The 266-nt window shown below is 46.6% G+C and overlaps 1 protein-coding gene across 1 annotated transcript in view; it reads right to left on the bottom strand.

Moving 5' to 3' along the window:
- The window catches only part of LOC119585460 (putative defense protein 1), a gene marked incomplete in the record, with an annotated part of 6,702 nt that overhangs the window by 4,741 nt on the left and 1,695 nt on the right, over positions 1 to 266 (bottom strand). Inside the window, 1 exon segment of the mRNA XM_037934108.1 lies at positions 84 to 252. Within this exon segment, the coding sequence (XP_037790036.1) occupies positions 84 to 252 (169 nt within the window).

The raw sequence follows: 266 nt of genomic DNA, 5'->3' as shown, positions 1-266 counted from the left end.
GTGATGGTAATAACATCATTATCAGTGATGGTAGCAACAAAAAAAAACTTCGATTTAACCACCCTACCCTTTAAAGACTTTACCTACAACACGGTCGCGTCCATCTTCCCTGAAATCGAAATACTCCGCAGAAACCAACAGATGGTACGGAGAGTCTTCGTTTGACCGAGGCTTAGGCGTGTTGTGGGAAGGGACGTAGTAGCCACACATCGTATAAGGTGCGCCGTTCGGAAACCCGTAGGTTATACAGGCCTGAAAAACCGGCA

The sequence above is a fragment of the Penaeus monodon genome, chromosome 19, assembly GCF_015228065.2.
Source record: "Penaeus monodon isolate SGIC_2016 chromosome 19, NSTDA_Pmon_1, whole genome shotgun sequence".
Taxonomy (NCBI): domain Eukaryota; kingdom Metazoa; phylum Arthropoda; class Malacostraca; order Decapoda; family Penaeidae; genus Penaeus; species Penaeus monodon.
This window is presented reverse-complemented; position numbering and strand designations above follow the sequence as displayed.